This window comes from Sus scrofa, chromosome 7 (genome assembly GCF_000003025.6).
Source record: "Sus scrofa isolate TJ Tabasco breed Duroc chromosome 7, Sscrofa11.1, whole genome shotgun sequence".
NCBI classification, from domain to species: domain Eukaryota; kingdom Metazoa; phylum Chordata; class Mammalia; order Artiodactyla; family Suidae; genus Sus; species Sus scrofa.
The window spans coordinates 7,520,566-7,542,527 of NC_010449.5; the positions used below are offsets into that span (position 1 = coordinate 7,520,566).

Consider the following 21,962-nt stretch of genomic DNA (forward strand, 5'->3'; position numbering starts at 1 on the left):
TTGTCTCTGCAGCAGCTCAGGTCACCGTGGAGGCACAGGCTCCATCAGCAGCAGTGGGTTAAGTTCCCAGCCTTGGTAGCAGCGGTGGCTTGGATTCATTCCTGCCCTGGAAATTTCCATATGCCCCGGGTGCAGCCAAACCAAACAAAACAAAACCCAGCATCCTGCACCTCTCACCACCTCCACCAGATCCAAGTCACCATCATTTTCTGCCCTACATCGTGTAACAGCCTCCTCCCTGGCTTCCCTGTCTCTGCCCCTGCTTCCCTAAACTCTGCTTTCAATGTGGCAGCCAGAGGGATCCTTTTAAACATGAAGAACCACAAACCGCCTCACACCCCAGAGCCTTCAGCGGCGCCCCGGTTCGCTCAGATTAACAGGCTGTGATCCTTCCAGTGACCTGCCAGAACCTCTGGGATCTGACCACCCTCAACTCTAACCTCACTTCCTACCGCTGCCCTCCTCATTCATCCTGCAGTGTGCAGATGCCGCACGCAGAGCTCCTGTCCCCAGGCCTTTACACTCAGCATTTTCCCAGCCCGGGAAGCTCTTGCCTCTCCCAGCATCTTCCCCAACGCCCCCGGCATCAGTGAGACCCTGTGTTTAAAACAGCAACGTGCCCTTTCCCTCCTCCATCTCCTCCACAGCCCTGTCCCTTTCCAGACTTTATCTTTCTCCATAATAATTGGCCACCGTCTGATACTCAGACATTCTTGTTTTTATTGGAGTATAATATACACACAGAAAATTGCACCTCCTAAGAGTACAGCTTGTTGAATTTTCACAAAGAGAACATACCTGTGGCCCCCACACCCAGATCAGGGAACTGCAAATTATCAGCCTCCCAGACAGCCCTTGTCTGATTCCAGTCACTGCCACCCCCACCCCGTGCAACCGCTATCCTGACTTTTAACAGCATAGGTGAGTTCTGTTTGTTTGTTTTGTTTTGTTTTGTTTTGTTTTGTTTTAACTCAAATGAATTTATCACGTCTGTAGTTTTCTTGGTCTTTCTGTCTTTTTCCAGGGCCACACCTGCGGCATAGGGAGGTTCCCAGGCCAGGGCTCAAATCGGAGCTGTAGCCGCTGGCCTACGCCACAGCCACAGCAATGATGGATCTGAGCCGCATCTGCAACCTACACCACAGGTTCCTTAACCCACTGAGTGAGGCCAGAGATCGAACCCAAAACCTCATGGTTCCTAGTTGGATTTGTTAACCACTGAGCCACGGTGGGAACTCCTGTTTTTGCATTTTAGGAAATAGAATCATACAGTCTGGGCTCTTTTTCTGATGGCCTCTTGCTCTCCACATTGCATTTGTGCGATTGGTCATACTATTAACGGAGCTGTAGACCATTCATTCTCATTGCTGTGAGGCCGTCCACGGGGTGAATACATATGCCTCGGGCGAAGGACATTTGGGTGCTTTGCAGTTGACTATGACATGTCATCTGATGAACATGTATGTCTTTCTGTTGATAACTCACGATGCTTTTAGTGTGTGTACTGGCCGTCACGTAAGCAGCAGGAGGCAGAGACTCTTCCCTGTTTAGTTCACGTCTGTGTTCCCCATACCTCAAATAGCATCCAGCACATAATAGGTGTCCAATAAATATTTGCCGAATGAATGAATGGACGAATGAATGAAATCCTTTTTCCTTCTCCTTTCATTCATCAGAATAGTCATGACCGAGTCCTTATCTCTCTCCAAAAAATACAAAATCCAACTCTACGTTTTGTTTTAAATACTCGATAACAGAACTGCCCAAAAGATAGATGGTACTCCACTATAGAGAAGCTTCAACATAAGCACATCCCTTTGGACAGCGCATAAAACTACTCACCATCTGGTGGATACATAATCGGTATATGGTGGCTGTGACCTTAATTCTCGCGCAAGTCCAAAATCAGCAATTTTCACAAGTTCTGGGCCCATGCAGAGCAAGTTTTCTGGTTTCATATCCCTGTGAAAAAAACCTCGGTAAAATAGAAAGGAAAAAAAATAATAAATCATCATGTTTAGACAGATTTGATTTATTAACAAAATATAATTGAGCCTCACTGTTCTAATTAGGAATGTGAACTAGGAAAAAAAAAGACATATTTATTACCTACAAAGTGATGGGAGGCGGGGACCCTGCTTTTAAAATAATTGGGCAAAAAAAAAAAAAAAAGGAAAAAAGAAAAAAAAAGAAAGAAATTAGAAAGGCAAAAAAAAAAAGATACAAATATGTAATACAATGGACAAATATTTTATATCTTTCCAAGAAAATGCATTTGTGTTCATTAGTTCCCTCAAGGAAAATACCCTGAGAACTTGCTCTGTGATATGCCCTGTGCTAGGATCACTATAAAAAATTTTATAAAATAAAAAAAAATAAAATAAAATAATTGGGCAAGGAAGCTTATATAGTGTATGTGGTCATTAAGAATAACTGTTCATTTACCATGTGTGTCTACTTATGTAAGTTCAGGCACTGGGTTAGGTACGTCAACGTTGTGATTATCTTCATTAATTTTCACAACAGCCTTAAGGAGATATCATGAGTGTGTAACAGATGAGGAAGTTAAGGCCTGGAGAGAAGGGGTCTAATGAAAGCTCAACGAGGGCTGCATATCAGGCTGAGGTCATTGCAGCTGGTCTTACTACGGCTCTATCATGTTGTAGCTTAACCCGAGCTTCCTTGAGTACAGAACTTACGTAGAATTGCTTATTTGAGAAGAGGTCCATTAAACAAAAATGGAACACCGCATATGTGAATCAATTCCTTTATTTAAAATTACTTTAGGACTTCCCGTTGTGGCTCAGTGGTAACAAACCTGACTAGTATTCATGAGGATGTGGGTTCAATCCCTGGCCTCGCTCAGTGGGTTAGGGATCTCGTGTTGTGTGAGCGATGGTGTAAGTCACAGATGAGGCTTGGATCTGGCATTGCTGTGGCTGTGGTGTAGACCGGCAGCTGCAGCTCTGATTCAGCCCCTGGCTTGGGAACTTCCATATGCTGTGGGTGTGGCCCTAAAAAGACAACAAAATAAAATAGAAACAAAAATGGGGCAAAGATCAAGAATCCATTGTGAACAACTAAAATAGCATATATCCTTTATTTTCCATGTAATTAACAGATGGCTGACCTTTATTAATGGATTATAGTATATCATCATGGGTTTTAGGCTCCTAAAGACCTTAATAATTTATAGAAGACAAAAAACTGGGGATTCGGGAATGTTCTTATTTATGTGAAATTCTGCATAGCACTTTTAGAAAATAACCTTTTCTAATTGAATATCTAAACATCAAAACATTCATTAAAATTTTTCATAATCTATTATTTTTTCAAATTATTTTGGTTTGATATATGCAAAAAACTATATAGACTATGATTATATAAATAAGAAATACATAAAAATAAGAATAAGCACTCGATTTATTTTCTCCAGGTATGGAAATGACTAAATGGAAATACTAAGGAAAACTAGAAAATACCATAGCACAGGTGCTTTCAACTATTTAAATGTTAATAATTGGTCATGACAGATCAAAGCATTCCAATCTTTTCTAAAAGAGGGTTCTCATTTGTTTATTTTTCATTTCCATGGTAAAATTAGGGGGATGGAGCCTGCAGGGTGGGTTTATGGTGACTGAGACTAAAGGCTGGTGATCAATTTGTTTAAGAAGCCTGCTACAGGAGTTCCCATCGTGACACAGTGGTTAACGAATCTGACTAGGAACCATGAGGTTGCAGGTTCGATCCCTGGCCTTGCTCAGTGGGTTGGGGATCTGGCGTTGCCGTGAGCTGTGGTGTAGGTTGCAGACGCGGCTTGGATCCCGCGTCGCCCTGGCTGTGGCGTAGGCCGGCAGCTACAGTTCCGATTCGACCCCTAGCCTGGGAACCTCCATATGCCGAGGGAGCGGCCCTAGAAAAGGCAAAAAAGACCAAAAAAAAAAAAAAAAAAAAAAAAGCCTGCTACAGAGGAAGACAGTTGTAGATTATAGAAATTCTATTTTACGTAGAATTGTAGAAATTCTAAATTTTTCAAATAAAAATGTCAGTGAGTCAGCACCTATTCCAAACTTGTAGTTATGCAATATATTATGATTTAACCGTGTATATACACGTCCCATGCATGACAGGAAACTTGAGATTGCTAAAGAGGCAAGAAAGTGAAACTTACCATGTTTATGGATAAATGCCAGCCCTTGCAATATTTGATACATAATATTTCTGATGACAGACTCAGGGAACAACTTGTTTCTGTGAAGCAATGAAAAATACAGTCCTGTAATTCTGTTAACCAAGCAAGCAACCAAAATAAACATGCAGAGAGATGTTCCTTCTCTCTTGGCCACATAGTACTCACTAAACGTCTGATGTATAGCTTTTTAGAGTTAAAAGGTCAGACACTTAAAATGTGAAATTAGAGTATTTTTGATATTTGGCAAAAACTGAAATCCAATTCTAAAGGTATTGCTCAAATATTCAGTAGCTAAAGTCTAAAGTGTACAAAGAGGAACAAAGTAAATTGGAAAACTGATAACCATCAGATAAGCCAAGTGTACAAATCTGCATTATGTCAGCTTTAAGAGTTTTAGGGGCACGGAGTTCCGTCGTGGCGCAGTGGAAATGAATCTGACTAGGAATCATGAGGTTGTCAGTTCGATCCCTGGCCTCGCTCAGTGGGTTAAGGATCCAGCATTGCTGTGAGCTGTGGTGTAGGTCGCAGACGTGGGGCTTGGATCCCGAGTTGCTATGACTGTGGTGTAGGCCGGCAGCAACAGCTCTGATTAGACCCCTAGCCTGGGAACTTCCATATGCCGCAGGTGCAGCCCTAAAAAAAAAAAGTTTTAGGGGCATAACTGCTTTAGTTTTATACTGTGCATTATTACTGTATAATTATAACAAGAGCTGCAAATGAGAACCACTTATGTATTTAAAATTTTTCCAGGAGTCATATTAAGAAAAGCCAACGAGGAGGGGCACAGCAAGTTATGGATCCTGAAGGATCCTGTATTGTCACTGCAGCGCTCAGGTTGCTGCTGTGGCGCAGGTTCAATCCCTGGCATAGCCAACAAAAAAAAAAAAAAAAAAAAAAGAATAAAAAGGGGAAAAGCAAATGAAACATATGCAATTAACTTTTACAAATATATTTTATTTAACCCAATAGATAACTAAATACTATTTCAAAGTGTAATTAATATAAAATTATTAATGAATTTACATTCCTTTTTTTTAAAATTAAGTTTTCAAAATCTCGTGTGTAATTAATTTTACATTTTACAGCACAGCTCAGTCCAAACTAGCCACATTTCAAGAGCTCAACAGCCAGATGTAATGGTAGCTACTGTTTGGACAATGCAGCTTGACATGGTAATTATATAAAGCCTAAAGTAAGATCTTAATGTTAAAAATATTAATCACTGGCATCCCAAATTAATATGAACAACACATCAGTTCTTTGACCCTGAAGCCATGCTGTGTTGGAAGTAATCATTTTAAGCATTTAAACTTCATAATTTCTTTCTTTTTTTTTTTAGGGCTACACCTGCAGCATATGGAGGTTCCCAGGCTAGGGGTCCAATCAGAGCTACAGCTGCCAGCCTACACCACAGTTCACGGCAATGCGGGATCCTTAACCCACTGAGCAAAGCCAGGGATCAAACCCACAACCTCATGGTTCCTAGTCAGATTCATTGCCACTGCGCCACAATGGGAACTCCCTCTGCCAACCATTAAAATTTGTAAAAAGAATGCTATATATTGAAGATTCACTTCTAATATCAAAGGTTTTGTATGTTGGTCTTCAATTGAAATGGAAGTTTACTTGAATAAAAAAGGCCTTAGAGTTCCCATCATGGCACAGTGGAAATGAATCTGACTAGGAACCATGGGGTTGCGGTTCAGTCCCGCTCAGTGAGATAAAGATCCAGTGTTGCTGTGAGCTGTGGTGCAGGTTGCAGATGTGGCTCAGATCAGGTGTTGCTGTGGCATAGGCCAGCATCTGTAGCTCTGATTTGACCCCTAGCCTGGGAACTTCCATATGCCACAGGTGCAGCCCTACAAAGCAAAAAAAAAAAAAAAAAAAAAAAAAAAGATAGTTGAATTATCTGATGACTCAGTTATACATACATGTACATTCTTTTTTAATATTCTTTTCCATCATGGTCTATCCTGATTATTGGATATAGTTCCTTGTGCTATACAGCAAGACCTTGTTTATCCACTCCAAATGTAATAGTTTGCCTCTACTAACCCCAAAGTCCCAGGCCACCTCACTTCCTCCCCCTCCTCTTGGCAACCACAAGTCTGTTCTCTATGCCTGTGAGTGTCTTTCTGTTTTGAGGATAAGTTCATTTGTGCCGTATTTTAGATTCTACATATAAGTGATATCATATGGTATTTATCTTTCTCTTCCTGTCTTACTTCACTTAGGATGATAATCTCTAATTCCATCTATGTTGCTGCAAGTGGCATTATGTTATTCTTCTTTATGGCTGAGTAGTATTCCATTGTATATGAATCTGTTCATCTGCCAATGGACATTTAGGTTGTTTCCATGTCTTGGCTATTGTGAATAGTGCTGCTATGAACATAGAGGTGCACGTCTCTATTTGAATTATAGTTTTGTCTGGATATATGCCCAGCAGTGGGATTGCTGGATCATATGGTAATTCTGCATTTAGTTTTTTGAGGAACTGCCTTACTGTTCTCCATAGTGGTTACATTCCCACCAACAGTCAAGGAGCATTTGTTATTTGTAGACTTATTAATGATGCCATTCTGACCTGTGTGAGGTGATACCTCATTGTAGTTTTGATTTGCATTTCTCTAATGATTAGTGATTTGAACATCTTTTCATGTGCCTACTGGCCATCTGCATGTCTTCTTTGGAGAAATGTCCACTTAGGTCTTCTGTCCATTTTTTTGATTGGATTGTTTGCTTTTTTGTTGTTGAGTTGTATGAGGAGTTGTTTGTATATTTTGGAGAATAAGCCCTTGTTGGTTGCATTATTTGCAAGAATTTCCTCTCATTCTGTAGTGTTTTTTTTCAGTTTTTTAAAAATGATTTCCTTTGCTGTACAAAAGCTTATAAGTGTCAATAAGTATTTGTGAAATAAAATATAATTAAAGAAAATTGGGAGTTCCCTGGTAGCACAGTGAGTTAAGGATCTGGCATTGTCAGTGCTGTGGCTTGGGTTCGGTCCCTGGCCCAAGAATTTCTGTATGCCAGTGGCACAGACAAAAACAAGGAAAAAAAATTGACTCACCATGCTTAGACCCTGAATAAGTGTGTGTGTGTGTATATGAAATGTGTGTATGTATGAAACAACTACAGAGAGTGAAATTGACATCATTCCATTGGGAAATTTATTTCTAAAGTATTTTTAGATCTTTTGCTGAACAACTCTGGCTTTAAAAACAGCAAAATGGACATTAATCTTCCAGATGCGACTGGTAGCGGTTCCATCCTCCCTAAGGTCATGGCAGATAACCGAAGCTCTTGTTCTTTAGAGAGTCTGTTCATGTTTAAAAATTAAAATGAGAATTTCATTGGAATTGGTAACACATTTTTATCATTCACTTGAGCATTCGAACAAATGAGTTTATTAGATTCTTTCTTTTTCTTTTTTTGGGGGGCCACACCTATAGCATGTGGAGGTTTCTGAGCCAAGATCAAACCTGTGCTACAGCAGCAACCCCAGGCCGCTGCAGTGACAACATGAGATCCTTAACCCACTGTACCACAAGGAAACTCCATATGAGATCTCTCCTTTTTTTTTTTTTAATGATTTTTATTTAGATCTTTTCTTGAAAGCAACTTCATTCTTTCTTCCATTCCTTCATTAACCTTTCATAAGATGTTTGGGAGAGCAAGGAAGATAATTTTCTCAATTTTGCTCAAGGCCAGCTTTATTACTGAGTATTGAACTATAGATAGATTTTTGTTTCAAAAAATATAGCTAGGTAGTTAAGTGTGTTTATTTGAAATATTTATCGTGCCTTTTAAGAGATGAGGTTCTTCTTAGTGTTAGATATTATCCTTGGATAAAGATAACAGCTAATTTACAGCCACCTCTTGGACTGATAAGTCAGTATACTGCAAAGTGTGGCGAACTGAAGGGACCCAAGGAGATAATAAGAAAGAAATTGGTTTTCATAAAGACATACCTGTCTTTCATTAATTGATAGAGGTTTTCTTTCATATATTCAAATATAAAATAAAGATGGTCATTTTCTCGGATAACTTCTTTCAGTTTAATCACATTGGCATGATTAAGTTTCTTCAGAGACTGCAATAGAGCAAGTCAGCATTAAACTTCTTAAAGCAAAATTACAGAAGTTGACAAAATCTTACCAATGCTAAGTATGATAAGTACCCTAAGTCATTTTCTATTTCTTTGAAATTCATTAATGAAGTTTTAATAGCTATAATATTTTGCATGTCTTAAAACCATCTTAGAACACCTATTTAAAGAACGCAGTAATTGTTTTAAGTAGTGAAATGTGAGTGCAAAAATCAACCAATTCGGAGTTCCCAGCATGGCTCAGTGGAAACAAATCTGACTAGCATCCATGAAGATGCAGGTTCTCAGTGGCTTTGCTCAGTGGGCTGGAGATCCGGCGTTGCTGTGAGCTGTGGTGTTGGTCGCAGACACGGCTTGGATCTGGTGTGGCTGTGGCTGTAGTGTAGGCTGGTGGCTACAGCTCCAATTAGACCCCTAGCCTGGGACCCTCCATAGGCCACAAGTGCGGACCTAAAAGGACAAAAAAAAAAAAAAAAAAAAAGAAATGAGAGAGGGGTGAGGCAGAGCTAAGGCCTCTGGGCTCCTTTTCGTCCATGGGATTTTACCTTAACTTCTCTCAAGTTCATACATTCATCCCAAGAATAGAACTTTCTCTTCATTCTGAAATAAAAAAAGACAAGTTTAGTGTTTGGGAACTGAGAATTTGAAGACCCAAATTACAGCGTTGGCTGTCTTACTCTATTATTGGTTCCTTTTGGATAAGTTATGGTCTCTCTCCTTCTTCCTCCTTGAAAGGATAACACTTCTCTTTTATATGTATCTCAAGGCCATTTGGTGCAGGTTCAGGACCAAGCTGTGTCTTGAGCATCTTACCTAGTGACCCCTCTGTGCTCCAAATTCCTCAGCCTTCGTGGATTTTATGTAAATCCTCCCAGCTCTTTTAAAGATGTTTCTACATATAATATTTTTAGGGCCACACGCGTGGCATATGTATCTTCCCAGGCTAAGATTCTAATCTGAGCCACAGCTGTGGCAATGCTGTATCCTGAACCCACTGTGACAAACTGGGGATCAAGCCCGTGCCGCCATGGAGACAATACCGATCCTTAACCCACTGTGCCACAGCAGTAACTCCAACATATAAATTAATGTGTAATGAAGTATATTTATTTGTGTGAATTTATATAATCATTTAACCTACAAATACTCATTTTAGCTAATTGTTGTATTTCATTTATTATTATTTTTTCTCTTATTACATGAGGGTCTCCAATTCAGTCTTGATCGGCAGGGGATATGGCAGCCACTCTGGTCTTAAAACCAACTTTACAGGAAGTACCTGTAATATTTCACTTTATCAGGTCAGGGAAGTTTCTTTCTTTCTTTATGTCTTTTGTCTTTTTAAGGCCACAGTTTCGGCATATGGAGGCCCCCAGGCCAGGGGTCCAATCGGAGCTGTTGCTGCCAGCCTACACCACAGCCACAGCAACGCCAGATCCGAGCTGCGTCTGCGACCTACACCACAACTCACAGCAATGCTGGATCCTTAACCCACTGAGCAAGGCCAGGGATTGAACCCGAGACCTCATGGTTCCTAGTAGGATTCATTTCTGCTGCGCCAAGACAGGAACTCCAGAAGTTTCTTTTTAATTCCTATTTTTCATTTTATTTGCTGTACATTGTACACTTACTTATTTGATAATAATGGCTATTGGACAATATTTTATTGAAAAATGTCCTTATATATGCAATGTTTTAGATCATGATATTGTCAAGTCTTTAACATCCGATAAACATTTGTGAAAGCATTTAAGATTTAGATTATCATCATTTGCTTGATGTGGTTATCAGTTTCCAACACTCGTCCTGGTGGAAGCCACCTGCCATGTCATGAAGACACTCAAGCAACTATTTGTAAAGGCCCATATGAAGAGGAACTGAGGCTTCTTTTTGTCTTTATAAAAACAGGAAATTTGGACACTGAGATGTTCATGGAGGGACACTGATATGGGAGGGGTACAGAGCGAAAAAGCCATCCATAAGCCAAGGAGAAAGTCCTAGAACAGAGCCTTCCTCCCAGCCCTCAGGAGGAACTAACCCTGCTGACACCTTGATCTCAGACTTCCAGCCTCCAGAGCTGTGTCCATAAATCTCTGCTGTTTAAGCCACCCAGCCTGTGGTTGCAACTTTGTTACAGAAGCCTAGCAGGAGCCAAGCTGTATTTCCTCCAAATCCATACGCTGAGATCCTAACGTCCCCGGGTAGCTGGGCGCGTGACTGTATTTGGAGCCAGACCTCAGAGGTGATTAAGGTTCAAGGAGGTTTTCAGGGTGGCTTCTAATCCGACATGACTGGTGGCCTCCTAAGAGGCGATTAGGACGCACACATAGGAAGATCATGTGATGACACAGGGAGAGGAGAGCCATCGCCAGCCCAGGAGAGGCCAGCCCTGCTGACACCTACATCTCAGACTTCTAGCCTCCAGATCTGGGAGGAGATAAATACCCTGTTCGAGCCACCCAGTCTGTGGTCCTTTGCCACCTTGGACGGGGTTGTCCAGCAAGATGACTGCAACCTTGGCTGACATCCAGAGCCAGAACCTGGAGCCAGAACCACAGCAGAGCTCCTGAATTCCTGACCCATAGAAACTGTGAATTAAATAAATGTCTGTTCTTGGAGTTCCCGTCATGGCTCAGTGGTTAACGAATCTGATTAGCATCCATGAGGACGCAGGTTTGAACCCTGGCCTTGCTTAGTGGGTTAAGGATCTGGCATTGCTGTGAGCTGTGGTGCAGGTCACAGACATGGCTCGGATCCCACATGGCTGTGGTGGAGAAGGTTGGCAGCTATAGCTCCGACTGGACCCTAGCCTGGAAGCCTCCTTATGCTGCGGGTGCAGCCCTAAAAAAAAAGGCACAGCAAAAAAATAAAAAGTAAAAAAATTAATGTCTGTTCTTGCGTTAAATCACTAAGCTTTGGGATTTTTTTTTTTTTTTACACATAGCAGATAACAAATATAAGAAATAAGTTAATCATAATTAATTTTGTTTACTTGGTAAGCTCAGGAAAATAACATATACCATTCAGAACTCAATTTGGCGAGTTCCTGTTGCAGCTCAGTGGAAACGAATCTGAATAGTATCCAAGAGGATGCAGTTTCCATCCATGGCCTCACTCAGTGGGTTAAGGACCCAGCGTTGCCATGAGCTGTGGTGTAGTCACAGACGTAGCTCAGATCCCGTGTTGCTGTAGCTGTGGCATAGGCCAGCAGCTACTGCTCTGATTTGACCCTTAGCCTGGGAACCTCCATATGCCTCGGGTATGGCCCTAAAAAGACAAAAAAAAAAAAAAAAAAAAAAAAAAAAGAAAGGAGGAAAAACTTCAGTTTGGTATTATGAAAACCATCTGATTTTGAGGCCTATTGTTTTAAAGAAATAACAAGCTCTACTTTGTACTCCACTTTCAGTTCTAGAACAAATTCTCAACAGTACCTTCAGTTTCTGTTCAAATTAATCATGCACAAAAAAGCAGAGCCTTATATTTTTCGATTTGTCAATGTGGCTGGACAAACCAGAACATTAAAATAATGCACATGGGGAGCAAGAGAACTCCTTTTTGACATTCCATATTATTAGCCTAACAGGCATGGCATCCAAATCAGACTTCACTCTGTGCCTGTATATATTCTCAACTGGGCAAAGGAAACGACAGATGGGTTCCCAGAGGTGAACCTCGCAGCGTGGCCCACGGTACCTTTTGATGGCCACCAGCTCGCCCGATTCGTTACTCTTGCCCATCAGCACGCTCCCATAGGTACCGTCTCCCAACTGTCTCATGGTTGTGTATCGGTTCATCTTGGAAAAATAATGCAGCCGGCGTGGCTGACTGAAATGACTTCTTCGCTGAACAGAAATAGAAATGCTTCTTTATTGTGATTCGTTTTTGCCCATAGACTGCTGTTGCCAGGCTGGTGACAGGTTTGTCATCGTTCAGTCACAGGCTCTCCCTCAAGATTATGTGGCTTCGTAAGATACAGCAATCGGGACTCTGGCAAGGAAACAGTGCTTCCATTCTTATGAACGCCCTGCAATCAATCAATCAATCAATCAATCAATCCATGGAATTTGCATTAAAGAAGCTCTTCCAAAAATTCGCTGGTAAGCTACAGCACAGGGGAAATTATAAATAAATTAAATACCAACATGTTAAACAGGTGTCAGTACATCAACTGTGCTGTGTGGGATGACTTTCATATATAATAGATGGATAATAATCACGGGTGAATCCTGGCTTCATTTACATGCTACCATGCTACTCATCCCACGAATGTTCGATCAATACTGGCTTAGTGGTTTATATAATTCCTTTTTGACTGAATATAATCTCTGTTAGTCCAAATCAGACTTTGGAAAATCAGACTCTATACTATAGCCATTCTTTGAAGAAAATTTTCCATCATACTTAATTTGGACCACAATTCCTTATGCGAAACACCTGGGCCAGATGTGTCTGGGACCCAGGAATTCATATGTTTTAGAAAAGTAATATGGTACCTAACACCTCCCAAGCGGCATCTTCATGTACCTGCAGAAAAATATGTGAAAAGTAAAATAAATGAAGACTATATATGGCCTCACATCATTAAGGTCATGTTTTGTTGCAAATGAGTTTGCACAAAATAATTTTTAACCCTTTTATTTTCTTTTTGACTTTTCTAGGACCAAACCCACGGCATATGGAGGTTCCCAGGGGCTAGGGGTCGAATCGGAGCTGTAGCCGCTGGCCTACGCCACAGCCACAGGAACTCAGGACCCAAGCCGTGTCTGTGACCTACACCACAGCTCACAGCAATGCCGGATCCTTAACCCACTGAGCGAGGCCAGGGATCGAACCCGCAACCTCATGGTTCCTAGTCGGATTCGTTAACCACTGAGCCATGACAGGAACTCCTTAACCCTTTTTCATGGAAGTATAGTTAATTTACAGCCAAGTGATTCATGCATGTGCTTTTTTATTATCAGCATGTTAAATGGCTTGACATTCTTTTCCTCCTTCCCTATTTAAGGAGACATGCACTTATCTCTTTTAAGGAGATGTGCTCTCTAGAGGTGTGCTGATTCTTTCTGGTTAAATAACAACAATACACAGAATATATTTGTCCAAAAGGACACGATGGTCCTGATATCAGTAAAACTGTACAATGAAAACACAGACGCATTAAATGACCTATGATCAATCAGAGCATCAATGATGGCGTCAGTCTAATAGTTGCATTAGCCCGAAGCTGTTTTTTTCAGTGTGGTCCCCAACTTTTTCACAACCTGTTCTTCCCAGATTTAAGATCATTGACGCAGCTAAAGGAACCACCTGTCTCCATTCCCAAACCACGTAGAATCTACCCTGTAATGAAAGCTTCCTCACCCCACAGCCCCCTAAAGATTCCTAACTCCACTGCAAGGGGCTATAAACAACCTGGAAAGTACACAGAGTGCTCCCCTGACTGTACCCCCTGACTGTACCCTGGGCTACATCTGGCCCATCCCGATACCCGGTAGGACACTGTGAAAAATTAAGGGCCAGAAACAGTGAAGGGAGAGAGTGGGAGGAGAGGAAGGGGTCTGCCTGGAGTTCCATTATGAAAATTATTATTTTTTTTAACCCTACCCCAAAATTAGTAAATGTAGACATTTAAAGGGATAAGAGCATCATCTTTGTAAATTTACTGCATGTGAAACAAATTAGTTTCATGTTAACACCTAACTGGGGACAAGCACTGAGGGTCTGAGAGATAGACAGTAATGCAGGCACTTCGGGAAAAGGACAAATTGCTTGATGTAGTAATGTAGGCTCCGTGGTAATGAACCCGACTAGCATCCATAAGGACGCAGGTTCGATCCCTGGCTTCGCTCAGTGGGTTAAGGAGCCCGTATTGCCATGAGCTGTGGTGCAGGCTGCAGAGGTGGCTTGGATCCTGAGTTGCTGTAGCTGTGGTGTAGGCGGGCAGCTGTAACTCCGATTCGACCCCTAGCCTGGGAACTTCCATATGTCCCAGGCGCAGCCCTAAAAAAGAGAGAGAGAGCGAGAAGTGAGTGAAAGAGGGAGGTGCCCAGGTGGAGACAGATGTTCAAAGGTGAGGTGCCAGAAGCAGTTTGGAAACTTCACTTTGCCATGTGGCTCAACAAGCTGCACCAGTGAAGTAACTGCCTCTTTCTCTTCCACTATTGAGAACTTCAGCCACCACCATCACCGGTGCTAAGAGGCAGCTGATCATTCAGTCACGGGTGCCTTTCTGCCCGGGCCTGGAAGCCCACCCATTTGGGCGTGGCTGTTATAGAAATTTCATTCCAAGCCTGACCAACTGTCTTCCACATAAACCCTGGAAACACAGAGGTGGCTTCAGGTGAAGAGGCCTGTAGCACAGGATATACTTATTTTCAGGGGAAAATAAACAAGGGACACGGCCATCTGCTTGCGGCTTTCATTCAAGGGGTAGAGTGGTGACAATTACGGCTATAATATAGATTTTAAAAAGCTCCGATTTGTGGCTCTGAGCTAATTGGGCCCATTTAAGCCCTACCTAATCTTAAGTAAAACAAGTTTGCATGCTATGCTCCCAGACAAAATGTTAGAAAGGCCTCATATTAATTACAAAATAAACAGCTCTCCAGAGTGAGAAGCTGGCCATTTCAGCTGTCCCTTTCTCCCCATGAAAATATAAGGATAATGGCCTAATGTCAAAAGTCATAGATATAAAGGCTGTTTTTTTTTTTTAAATCATTATTGCCATGTACCTACTCACTGATAGCACACAAACAACTTTTTAAATTTTTTTTTTCTTTTTTTTTTTTTGTCTTTTGACTTTTGTCCTTTTAGGGCCGAACTCCCAGCATATGAAGGTTCCGAGGCCAGGGGTCTAATGGGAGGGGTAGCTGCTGGCCTACGCCACAGCCACAGCCATGCCAGATCCGAGCTGAGTCTGCGACCTACACCACAGCTCACTGCAACACTGGACCCTTAACCCACTGAGTGAGGCCAGGGATCAAACCCGAAACCTCATGATTCCTAGCTGGATTTGTTTCTGCTGCACCATGACGGGAACTCCTAAAAAATTTTATTTAAAAAGTTAAAAATTTCTTTTTAACTTAAAAAAAAAAAATCAGGGTAGCATAGCAAGGCCTAAATGGATTAGTCAAAAAGCAGTATCTGGAGTTCCCATCGTGGTTCAGTGGTTAACGAATCCGACTAGGAACCATGAGGTTGCGAGTTCGATCCCTGGCCTTGCTCAGTGGGTTAAGGATCCGGCGTTGCTGTGAGCTGTGGTGTAGGTTGCAGATATGGCTCGGATCCCGCATTGCTGTGGTTCTGGCGTAGGCCAGTGGCTACAGCTCAGATTAGACCCCTAGCCTGGGAACCTCCATATGCCGGGGGAGCAGCCCTAGAAAAGACAAACATAAGTAAATAAATAAAAAGCAGTATCTGTAACTTAAAAGATAGCCTGCCTATGGGTCCCCAGTTTACACCCAATAATATTTCTCTACAAGTTACATCTATTCTTCTCTGTTGAGCTGTGGAAAGCTAATCCTGCAAAATAGGGATGTATTAACATGATTTCTTTTGCAAGGGGAGATTTGCATATATGCAACAGAGTGAAACGCAAGTAAGTATAATGTAACTATGATCCTCAATTAATTTAACAAAACCGTTAAGCAATTTGGAATTTTCCGCAATCAAGCTACAATACTGACTTGCATATGAGTTAAACCTTATCTTCTGGCTTAAAGAAAAAGACATTTATGTGGAGGCTCAATTACACACCTACCCTGAAGAAATACCCTTATCACTTCTCTCCCATTCTAGCTGCCTCATTTTTATCTAAGTGCACAATTACTGTAAACTTGAGATTTATTCTCAACAGCTTCTGTCAGCTAATAAGGGATTTAGGTAGGATTAAAGAAGATTAACAGAGAGGGCAAACAGGGTAAATTAACGTCTGCCCAATCACTGAGCAGACAGCTTGGACGTCAGCGACTTATCTTTGTAAAATCTGCGGTGATGTTATTACTCCAAGGAGAGCATTAACTTTTATTTAAAAAAAAATAAGTACAAATCACTAAGTTGTTTAAAAAGCAAAACAGAAAAAAGATTCCAAACTAACCAAGTCACATCTTTAAAAAATTAAAAGGGGAGCTTTAACAGTGGGGAAAAGCTTGTGTTACAAATAAATAAAAGCACGGTGCTTTGAGCTAATATTCACAAATTACTTTAAAACGCAACAAAACCAAACCAAAAAAACACCCCAACGAAGAAAGCAAACACCCTTGCCCAAGGCCAGAAAGTGGCCGCCCCTTCCCGGTCACACGGCGGTGGACTCCGGGGATTGGGGCGGCAGAGGAAGGCGGAAAGGCTGCAGGGTGACTTCGACTCAAGAGTTTGTTTTCCCGATTAAAATAACTACGATAACTTTGACTCTAAGAATTCCGTTATCATTAGAACAAATGCCTGCTCATTTTAAGAGCGTATCTAAACACAACTACATAGATTTCCTTCCTTTTAGAAATTAGATTACAAACCTTTAAAAACAAGTTTTATCCGCCTCCCCGCCCCGAGCCCCCCGACTCCAACCCTGTCCTTCAATCAGCCATGTCTCTCTGTCTGTTTTTGCAGGAAAGAAACGGTTTTCGTTACCAGGCGCTCTGATCGTTTTCCGCAAACCAGGGCCCTTAAAAGACTCCTGTGGCCGGTGCCCGCCGGCTTGCGGGACGGGGTCGTCCCCGGGCTCGGGGTGTGCGGCCGCTGCAGGCAGGTGATCCCCTGAGCCGCCGCGGCTAGCTCGGCCGGGACACTGGGGGCGCCGACTAGGTCCACCCCGTGCTTGGATTCCGCTTTTACCTGGGAGTCGTTTGGGTTGCACCAATGAGGACTGAACTCGGACCCAGTTTCTGTTTCTTCTCTCTGCTTTTAAATTTTATAACCGTTCTGAACTCAGTTTCGCCACTTTTCCGAGCGAGAAGGGATCCCGCTCCTCCTTCCTAAAAGTAGTGTCCCCTCCAGCCCAAGCACTAAAGGGAGAGGAGGAGGGCGAGTAGGGATTTGGGGGACCCTAGGGGAAAGGTTTGGGGGTGCAGATCCCTCAGTTTGATGGATGTCCGCCTTCATCCTCCAACCCAGGACTGGAGCCCGCCGTGTAGGAGCGCAGGAAAGTGGTCAAGGGGGCGCCTGGGAGTGAACCGACCGCAGTATGTGTAGGCTGACCCGCCTCCCGCCCGCTCTGCCCCTTCCCGAATCCTTCTCCCTCCAATCCCTCCTCCTACCAGTGTCCAGTCCCCTTCTCTCGGCGGAGATTGGCCCTGGTAGGACAGGGCGCCGATGGGACATGCCGGGCCGCCTGGCAGGACAGGCTCGGGCTGGGTCAGACGGAGGGTGGCAGCCCCGCTGCCCGCTAGGGATTACTTCCCAGAGCCCGCCGCTTACCTCGTTAGCTCCCTTGTGAAGCTCTGGCGTCTTGTGTGTTTCATCTCCTAGGAAACCGCGGGGATGCGCCCGCTCCTGCGCAGCCAGCCGGCTTACACCCCGCCCACTGGGGCGTGGCCTGGCCGGGCAGGCCCCGCCCACCCGCCCACGCCCCGCCTCATGAGGAATGGGGCTTCCGGGAACACTTGGGCGTCAGTAGAGCAAGTGCTCTCTGCCATTTAATTTGGGGTTTGGAAGAGTTCTGATTACCTTTTCAGTTTTTTATAGTAAGTTGGTTTGTTGGCCCTTTATTTTGTTTTGGTTTGTTCTGATTCATTCTACAAAGTCTTGATTCATTCATTGAATCTGGTTCCCAGACTTGTGAAAGGCAACGGAAACATTCCTAGATCAATACATTTTTCACCCTGCTGTCTTCTTTACTTTTTCCTCAACTACCAGCTCTGATCCATCTGGCATCAAAGGATATGTTTAGTGTCTTTAGTTAGTTAAATATGTTTGGTTAGTCCCTGTCCTTAAGATCTCAATTAAATTATTTTCTAAAGAAATGTAACAGCTATATAAGACGATGGTCAAATTTTTTTTTTTTTTTTTGTCTTTTTGTCTTTTTTGTTGTTGTTGTTGCTATTTCTTGGGCCGCTCCCGCGGCATATGGAGGTTCCCAGGCTAGGGGTTGAATCGGAGCTGTAGCCACCGGCCCACGCCAGAGCCACAGCAACGCGGGATCCGAGCCGCATCTGCAACCTACACCACAGCTCACGGCAACGCCGGATCGTTAACCCACTGAGCATAGGGCAGGGATCGAACCCGCAACCTCATGGTTCCTAGTCGGATTCGTTAACCACTGCGCCACGACGGGAACTCCCGATGGTCAAATTTTAATCCTAAATTCAAAACAAGGTTCACATGATCATAATTTTAACAACTATCCTCCTTGCTTTATTTTTCTTCATAGTACATATCACCTTGTAATATACTATATCGTCTCATTTTGTTATTGTGTGTCCACTCCATCCCCACTAAACTATCATCTTCACAGGGCAGGAATTCGTGTGATTTGTTCATTTTTTTTAAAACAGTAGAAGTGTGCCTAGCACATAGTAGGTGTCCAGTAAACATTTTGTTGAACGAATGAATGATCAAGATTCTGCCCTCCAGCAGCTCATGTTCCGTAATGGGAATTTGTGTTTTTCTAGAGGGATGTACAGTCCAATAGAGGCCATGACTTTTAGGTTTGATTCACTTTCAATTTTATAGAGATATTCCTAACAAATTGCTTCTTGAATGTGCTTTTCTGAGCAACTTCTTTGCATTAAAACCATTAAAATTTTTATTTTAAAAATAAAATAAAAACCAATCAAAGGATAAAAGTGGAAGACACAGGTAAGTTTCAAAAGAGACAACAAATATTATCTTCCTCTGTTTACTGTTTCATATTTTGCCGTATTTTTGTATTTTTCCACTTAAAAAATTTTTTTTTCTTCTTAGGCCCACACACACAGCATATGGAATTCCCCAGGCTAGGGGTCAAATCAGAGCTCTAGCTGCCGGCCTAGGCCACAGCCACAGCAACGCCAGATTTGAGCCGTGTCTGCCACCTACACCACAGGTTGTGGCAACGCCAGGTCCTCAACCCACTGAGCTAGCTCAGGGATAGAACCTGTATCCTATCGGATACTAGTCGGGGTCATTACTGCTGAGCCACAAGGGGAACTCCTCCACTTTATTTTTAAAACAAATTTTTTTCTCTGTCATGAAATAAAGTTCATTGATAAGATAATTTACACACATAATTTCATACAATTCAATATGATGTCTTATACATGATGTAAAAGGAATAAAAAAAATCAACATAGAAAGTCCTCGTTGCTATACAAGAAGACATAGTGAAGTAGTCGGATGCAAGCTTCTTGTTACAAGGAATAATTTTCAGATTTATAAGCAAGGAAAACATTCAACCAAATATTTTCCATATTCTGTCTCTATATTTGACCTCTTGAAATAAGGGCTAAATTAGTACATTTGATTTATAGCGCAGAATATATTTTATCTTAGTGAATGTTCTATGGTTGGATGGAATTTTCTATAAATGAGAGTCAACTTTGTTTACAGCGTTGTTCAGGTCTTCTGTTTTCTTACTGATTTTTTGGCTACTTGTTCTGTGGACTACTGAGAAAGTAGTGTTAAATCTCAGATTATTTATTTATTTATTGTCTTTTTGCCATTTCTTGGGCGGCTCCCACGGCATATGGAGGTTCCCAGGCTAGGGCTCTAATCGGAGCTGTAACTGCCAGCCTACACCAGAGCCACAGCAACGCGGGATCCGAGCCGCGTCTGCAACGTACACCACAGCTCACAGCAACGCTAGATCCTTAACCCACTGAGCAAGGGCAGGGATCGAACCCGAAACCTCATGGTTCCTAGTTGGATTCGTTAACCACTGCGCCACGACGGCAACTCCCAGATTATTTATTGGCCACGCCCATGATATGCAGACGTTTCTGGGCCAGGGATCAAACCCATGCCACAGCAGCCACCCAAGCCACAGCAGTGGCAATGGCAGATCCTTAACCCACTGCACCATCAGGGAACTCCTTCCTTTTAGTTCTATTAGTTTTCATGCATTCTGAAGGTCTGTGGTTAGATGCATAAACATTTAAGATTGTTGAATTGACCTCCTGATGAATTGACTTCTTTGTCCCTAAAAGTTTGCCCCTTTTGATAAATGAAAAATTTTACTATAAAATGAAAACTGGTATCACTGAAGAAGCCAGTTCCACAAACCACCAGTTTCCATTCTAAAACCACTTCGTATCATCATATAAAGAGATATTTCACTAAAGCAAGAATATGTGTAGATGCGGGGTTTTTGGCCATGGTTTGGAACATGCAGCTTTTCACAGGAAAAGGATGTTAGTGCCATTCAGTGACACACAAAGCATCTTGGCCAAGTGCCATCGTGGTACAGGGACCCTCTGCACCTGCCTCAGGGAGGACCCAGAAATTGCAGACAGAAGCCAAGGAAGGCTTATGTCTAGGCGGTCAAAAGACATTGAACCCCAAACACTCAATTGGAACTTCAGGCACAAAACATCCGTATGGATGACTCTGAGCCTCTCGAAATGCCGCGGTACAGGGCTGGGAACCTGAGATCTGGCCTGTCTGTCAAGAAGCAGCTGCTGCACTGTTATGTTTAAACAGACTGTTCAGCTCACTTCATACCTTTCGTAAATAAGTCTAGCGTCTGTCCCGCTTCAGAGGAAGTCATAAATTACATCGCCTCAGGTGTGTTTGCTTCTGTCAAATGCATTTGTGCAACTGATCTTTATCAATATGTTTCTAGGTCCAGCAACTTTGTTTATATGTTTTATTCACTGACTTAGAAGATTCTGTGTAATATGATATATCAGCAGGTTCTTGCCCAAAATGAAATCCAAGAGCTCTGAAATAAAATTTTTAATATACTAGAGGGATAGCATAAAGACAGGGGACTATTGAAATTCCAATTTTCATTCCCAGCTTTTTCTTTTTTTCTTTTTTTGGCTGTTTTAAGGCCGCACCCACAGCCCATGGAGGTTCCCAGACTAGGGGTTGAATTAGAGCTACAGCTGCTGGGCTACACCACAGCCATAGCAATGGGGGATCTGAGCCATGTTTGCGACCTACACCACAGCTCACAGCAACACCGGATCCTTAACCCACTGAGTGAGGCCAGGGACCAAACCCACATCCTCATGGATCCTAGTCCCGTTCGTTAACCGTTGAGCCACAAAGGGGACTCCATTCTCACGTTTTTACATTTCTTAAAATGCATACTTCTTTATTTGGGTCACAGTGGGACATTTGAAGGAGGTTATGTTTAAAAGCTTAGGAAATCATTGGAGAGTTTTTGTTTGGTTGGGTTTTTAGTTTAAAATTTTTTTTTCTCTTTGGTTGTACCCATACATAGCATGTGGAAATTCCCAGGCCAGGGATCAAATCCATGCCACAGTAGCGACCCAAGCCGCTGTAGTGACAATGCTGGATCCTTAACTTGCTGAGCCACCAGGGAACTCCTCAATGGAGCTTTTTAAGTCACAGGAAATAAGCATAAGCATCACATTTTAAAAATACCACGGAAGTCTTTGGTAAGCATAATTTTTAACTGGCTTCCTGCAGAGACTTTAGAGACATTTACTGAGCTATGTTTTTATTTAAATGTGAAGTTATAAAAATCAGTCCAAGTCACTAGATTGATATTTTACAACCATTCAT

At 42.4% G+C, this 21,962-nt stretch overlaps 2 protein-coding genes across 7 annotated transcripts in view; one reads left to right on the plus strand and one right to left on the minus strand.

Annotated features, from left to right (window-relative positions):
• The window catches only part of LOC100517166 (transmembrane protein 14C), a 68,695-nt gene extending 58,379 nt beyond the window's left edge, over positions 1–10,316 (plus strand). Inside the window, exon 7 of one of the 2 annotated variants that reach the window (XM_021100171.1) lies at positions 10,209–10,316. In XM_021100171.1, coding sequence (XP_020955830.1) covers positions 10,209–10,301 — 93 coding nt within the window. In that variant the 3' untranslated portion in view covers positions 10,302–10,316. The other variant, XM_021100172.1, reaches the window with a different exon arrangement.
• Positions 1–17,808, minus strand: part of MAK (male germ cell associated kinase) — a 56,285-nt gene extending 38,477 nt beyond the window's left edge. For 2 of the 5 annotated variants that reach the window (XM_005665566.3, XM_005665567.3), the window contains exons 1-6: positions 17,712–17,808; positions 11,994–12,324; positions 8,846–8,900; positions 8,164–8,285; positions 4,172–4,251; positions 1,843–1,975 (exon numbers count right to left, since the gene is read on the minus strand). In XM_005665566.3, coding sequence (XP_005665623.2) covers positions 1,843–1,975; positions 4,172–4,251; positions 8,164–8,285; positions 8,846–8,900; positions 11,994–12,094 — 491 coding nt within the window. In that variant the 5' untranslated portion in view covers positions 12,095–12,324; positions 17,712–17,808. The other 3 variants (XM_013977416.2, XM_013977417.2, XM_021100169.1) reach the window with 3 other exon arrangements.